Raw genomic sequence first — 6000 nt, forward strand, 5'->3', positions numbered from 1 at the left:
CTCTGGGGAGGGCAACAGCAGCCATCGTCAATATTTCCAGGAACGACTGTTCTTCCGCGAAAAGGTTTTTAATATAGATTAACTGTCCGTTCATTGTGCTGTACTCGACTCTATCGAACAATGCTTCTATTATTCTACTAGAGCTTTCTCCCCAGGGAGAATAATTGCATTACTTAGCATTTTTATAGCCTGATCTTCAAATAAATGTTTTAAATACGCACGAACATTTAGTTACTTCCCGGTGCAAACGCTTATATCTTGATAAAGGCTGCATTAAGCAAATAAAGTAAATACCTCATCTGCAATGTGGAGTAGTTAACCAGCAGAAACACGACACTGGAGTTGGTCGTTTTTACAAGGAGACCCTGTTTATTTTTCTCTTGCACATGAGGATGTAATACACATTCCTGCTGGTGGTTTCACACTATTGTGCTGGAAACAAACCCACTGCTAGGAGACGAGCTAACGAGCAAACATGAACGTAAACAACACAGGCTGCAAAAAAAATTCAAAGGAAATAACCCTTCTGAGTGTTTAATGTACGAGAAACTGCATCCACAAATCTAAACGACACACAGCACGTTCAACGTAAAACCTAAATCTGCTTCAAGTTTTCAATCTATAAATCTGCACGCCTGTCGTCTAAGTAATGGCCGGCACTGACTCAAGACACAAGCTTAAAATAGGGGTGCACATCTGAGACCACTAAGGCTCATAAGTGGGTGTGGTTGTGGGAGATGACCTGTGAGATGATGAGTCTATTCTTAGCAGCTTAATGCATCTGTTCCTCAGGGCTCCTGCCCCTGAAATTATTATAGCAGTGCATCCTGCAAATGGGCCGCTGTCAGAAATTGTTAAATATTGATTCATTGTGCTTTCAATTTAACTAGGAACTGTAAGCGTTTTCTGTCAATACAAGTGGGCCGTGTTCTTGAAAATATTTTGATCAATAAAACCAAAGAAAAAAAGTTTTCCACCTGGTTTAAACGGGTATGAGTACGTGATTTTCAGCACAGTCTACATCCATTTGTGGCAATTCATTTGTAAAATAAAAAGTAAGGTAGATCAAAACGAGGCTTACTATTATATCCCACAAGATTCTTCATTTTCTGATGCCTGCAATTGAATCCAAGCATTTAAACCATGACTCATCAGTCGAAGAGTCGATTTTAACTCGAGCCGCTTTGAATAGGGACCTAAATATGAATTATCCTCTCACTGTGCAGCTGCGCATTTCTGTGATGATTTGGAAAACTGGGTTAACTAAGTCCAAATAGCTTCAAGGTGATGCAGGCTAAAAATAAATGAATTAACTGGTGGAAAACTAAGAGATCCCTCTCTTTCACTCCACCCATTTTTGCTCGGATCTTTCCCTGTCCATTTATGGGAAATGTCAAATAAGGAAAACCATGATAAAATGTTTCACTGGCAGTCGGAGAAATAACACCATCAATCTTGGGCTCTCATAAAACTTTTCTTGATACTTTAAAAAAAAACTTAAAGAAGAAGAACAGTGGTTGGGATAATTTGCGTGAAAACGTGTTGTTGGATGCACCAAGGTCCTCCCGACCTCTTGATCCCATGATGCCACATGGGCACAATGGGATAATATCGTGAGTACATCTGGTGCCACAAATGAAGCCCGCAGTACATTCATGTACGTATGGAGCTTAGCAACAGCAGCTGTCGGGGTAACTGTGGTTTGGCAGTGCTGCTGCATACTCTAATAACCACCACTCTGTGGTCTCTTCTCAGAACCAAAGCTATGGTTACACTGGCACCGAACTAGCTGTGTGTGTTTCTATTGTGTATTCAACTGTGTGTGTGTGTGTGTGTGTGTGTGTGTGTGTATGTACGGGTGATCAGTGGTCGGACTTATTACTGCAGGTCTCGATGAATTTATCTAATAGGAGGGATAAGATTAGGGTTTGACCTGATTCTTGACATTTTTGGGCAAAATGTCTACAACTAGTAACTCGTGTTACATAATATAAAACAGCAACACGAAGGGAAACGGAGAGAAAGCAAAAACAAAAGTATGATCAGAACAGAGTGCAGAGGGAGGCTGCTCAAGATAAATGACCTGTTGAGTGGGTTCACATGTTTGTGCATTATCAACTTGCTCTCATCACATCTTAAGGTTACTGCTGTATACTGCATGCCTGCAGATTTATCCACTAGCATGGAATATTAGTATCACCTCACATGGCCCTGCTTCTCTTCCACTTCATCCCTGCCCATCTATGCTCCTCACATTTTAAAGAGATAAAGTTAAGACGTAGTAAGTTGGTGAGATAATCAGCTTGAGCTTCATGGGCTAAAATACAATCAGACATATCAAAATCAATATTTAAAATATCAGAAAATATCAATATGAGAAGATTTTAAATGCTATGAGATGTTTTTGATGTGCTCCACTTTTCTTTTTTTTTTTTTTTGCTTAACAGTTGCAATAACAAAGGCCCATTGTCTCTCTTACTGCCCTGGGTAGTGACGTGGAAATATTCTAATATATTCAAACCTTCTAAAGCCATGTGGAGATCATCTGAGGAGATGATGAGAAGAGCAGAATTTGATAAATGCTTTGGTTTAAGATCTTTTTTTTCTCTCTCTTTTGATGCTCCACGATGCTACCTCTAATAGTCCACCATTACACTCACAAAACCATATTTAGAAGAGTCGAGGCCTCACGTGGATTTAACAGCGAGTATAAAAGCGCAGACGTCATGTTGTGACCTAACAAACATTAATTATATCAGTGCCCAAAACTTCACCCACACTTCACTCACACTGCTGCCAACATCTTGAAACCTCAGACCATATAACTGAGCTTGTGATACTGCAGTAAAAGGTCAGAGCAGATGCTTGAGACAATTATGCTTTATTTCACTCTGAATTAAAGGAAGAAAAAAAAACAGAACTTCAACATTATGATTTTTCCAGGTTAGGATTTTTTCTCATTATAAAATACCAAGATTCTTGTAAGTGCATGACTTTTATTGTGGAAGTATTCACAGTTGGTTAAAGTTAAGCTGGATTTGGCAGCTCACAAATACAAAAAAAAAACCCATAAGTTGAGGTTAAACATGTTTTACATGCATAGCTGTTGCATGTTTTAATTTTTTGTGTTCCTTTACTTTTTTATATTTACTGCTTGTCAAATTTGTGTCTTAAGAATTTTCTGTTATTTTGCTGCACTTCCAGACTCATGAATTGTGGCTAAAAAAAAACAAAAACAAAAAAAATCACATGGTTTCAGTTAGTTGGAAAAGTATCATGTCTAAAGTAATAACACAAACATGGCAACCCAAAATGGCCCCCAGGGAGGTTGGCAGTGGATCTGGCAAGCCATTTATCATCAGACTCATGTTGCTATGAAGCTGCACAAACTGCCAGTTGTAGTGATTTCTGCGTTTTTGCATGCGTGCCTGTGTGTGTGTGTGTGTTAATGTGCTCCATGTGCGTGTAGAACAAAACCGACCAGAAGCTTGAACAATCTCACAGAAGGATGATCAAATTTCCAGATTAGCAGGATGAGGGAAGAAACAGATTGAGTGTATGTGTGAAGTTGGATGTGTGAATGAAAATGGGAGCGGGAGGCCGACGAGTGGCGATGCTGGGAGTAAAGCCAGAAGGCAAAGAAACCAAGGAACCATCAAGTTACTCGTTCAAGCAGGTGGACTGAAACCGAGACTTAAATGCCAAGTACTTTGAAGACTTCCAAGACGCTCGAGTAGAGGAGGAATGCATAGAAAGAGAGAAAATGGTTCCTCTGTGGTCAATACACGACAGATGGCACACAATTTAGTGAAGTTATCGGGTGTAGTGGTCGGGTGTCATGTGAAGGGGCCTGCAGACGCAAAGCACAACAGCGCAACATTGGAGAGGGTGTTAGAATGAAGGATGGTAGATCTGAAATCAGTTTTCCTCTTCTCAGCCACAATGCATTGCTGGGACGCCGCTCTCCAGCTGCCCTGAGGTGAAGGAGTGGATGTGCATGTGTGGAGATCAGCATGCGTGACAGAGGAGGCCCATCCTCATCTGTCTCCATCAGTGACAGAGATTCTCTATTTGAATGTGTGTGTTTCAGTCTTACCCTGGAGATGGCGAGCGGCATGTTGAAGTCCTTTCCTCCCTGCAGCCTGAAGCCCCAGGGGGCGGGGCCTGACAGTGTGACGTTGTAGTTACTGCTCATGATTTCTTCTGCGATGTTCGGCGTTGATGTGGCTGGCCAGTGGGGGTGAAAGCCTTTAGCAGATGAACTGGTGGGGACGGCTCCGGTGTTTGGTGATGGGTAACAGTTTGGTGAGAAATGGTCGCTTTTAAGATGTCGCTTCAAGATCTGGGAGGAAGATATGAAAGACAAGCACACATTGGACTTGTTATTGTTTGGTAATATAAGAAAAAGGAAGTGAGAAGAAAACAACAGTGAAGGATAGTTGAATTGGGAACAGAAAGAATGTGAAAGGGGCCAAAACGGCAATGAACAAGAAGAACAAGTATGAAGATCTCCAAATACAAATAAGAAACTTCAAATTTGGACATTAATTCTGCAAAAAATAAATAAATTAATAAATTAATTCAGCACAATTTTCACTGTTATTTAGATATAGTAATTATAAATTCTATTTTCACAACTGCTGTACACTTAAGAGTTCACAAAACACAATTTTATCAAACTACCAATAAAGAGAGCTGCAGTGGTTCAGTAGCATGAAAGACTTCCAAAAGCCCCCCAAGGAGCACTCACCAAAAGACCATTACAAGGCTAATATTAATATAACCACAGCTCATTTCCTGCCATTTACTGCTATTATTGTATAGAATGGAAACGCTCTACCTCTATAATGGAAACTCCAGAGGGGAAAATAATTCCTTCACAGACAGGTAGACAACGTAATTCCCAGTTTGCCCTTGGACAAGCCCCTTCCCAGCAAACACACTGTGTGTGTGTGAGAGAGGTAGAGAGGGATGCAATGCTCTTATATACTAGTTAATGACAGAGGGGAGGGGAAAGGTGGAGGAGGGGAGAGAAGAAGAGGGAGAATGGGTGGAAGTTAGCCTGGGAGGAGAGAGGGAGGAGAAAGAGGAGGGGAAACTGCTCGTGGGTGGAGTGAAGTGTGGGGGGGGGGGGGGATACAGGAGAGGAGGAGAAATGAAGGAGATAATGTGGAGGGTGAGATTAGGGTATGGGAGGAGACAACACCCACAAAAAAATGAGGTGGGGTAGAAAAAAAAGGGGGGGGGGTGAAGGTGGGGGGATTAAATAGGAGAGTGAGAGAGAGCAGTGCATCTAAAGAAAACCACAAGGGGAGGGAGAGGAAAGGCAGGAGAGGGAGCGAGGGGCAGAGGAGTGGGGGACGGGTTATCTTTCATCCAGATATTTTAGGAACATGGGCTCAGCGCTGTAGGTGGCTTCATTTAATGTGGAACGAGCCTAAACCAGATCATGACCTAAGAACACATCCGACAGGCTCCCACTGAAAGGTTTCTCTGAGGTCACGGTCGGAAGACGTATTGTATTAATGGTGGATATTTCAGCTCAAGATCACATTATCTAACCCCTGCGACATGGTCGTTTCCCCCCCTGCAGCACAATTGATCCAGCTATCAGGCCCTCACAGACTTTTACTTGGAATTATTGCAATGATTATTTAAAGCATATATAGTGCTTGAGTGCAGCATCCTCTTTTCCACTTAATTTATCAATTCCTTTATTATTTATGTCTACACGGCTGACATGTCTTTGTTCTTGAACTGGATTGAGTCCATTACTACTCTCTACTTCACACAGGCAAATATTGACTTTATCTTACTACTGATAGACTTGTGGCTTCATGAGACAATTATGTTATTTCTTGTTTGGTCTTGATCACACATAAACACAGATGATTGAAATCAGAGCTCTGCACTGCGTTCAGTGCAGGTTTGTTCCAGCAGCCCGATAAGTTCATGAGGGCAAAATGAGTTCTCATGAAAACAACAAATACTGTTTATCAA

General features: G+C 41.5%; 1 protein-coding gene across 3 annotated transcripts in view; it reads right to left on the reverse strand.

The window, feature by feature from the left end:
* The window catches only part of pdlim5a (PDZ and LIM domain 5a), a 61075-nt gene extending 56103 nt beyond the window's left edge, over window positions 1–4972 (reverse strand). For all 3 annotated transcript variants that reach the window (XM_030105370.1, XM_030105369.1, XM_030105368.1), the window contains exons 1-2: window positions 4841–4972; window positions 4097–4342 (exon numbers count right to left, since the gene is read on the reverse strand). In XM_030105370.1, coding sequence (XP_029961230.1) covers window positions 4097–4195 — 99 coding nt within the window. In that variant the 5' untranslated portion in view covers window positions 4196–4342; window positions 4841–4972. The remainder of the gene's footprint in view (window positions 1–4096; window positions 4343–4840) is intronic.
* Window positions 4973–6000: the final 1028 nt, after the last annotated feature.

The sequence above is a fragment of the Salarias fasciatus genome, chromosome 12, assembly GCF_902148845.1.
Source record: "Salarias fasciatus chromosome 12, fSalaFa1.1, whole genome shotgun sequence".
Lineage (NCBI taxonomy): Eukaryota > Metazoa > Chordata > Actinopteri > Blenniiformes > Blenniidae > Salarias > Salarias fasciatus.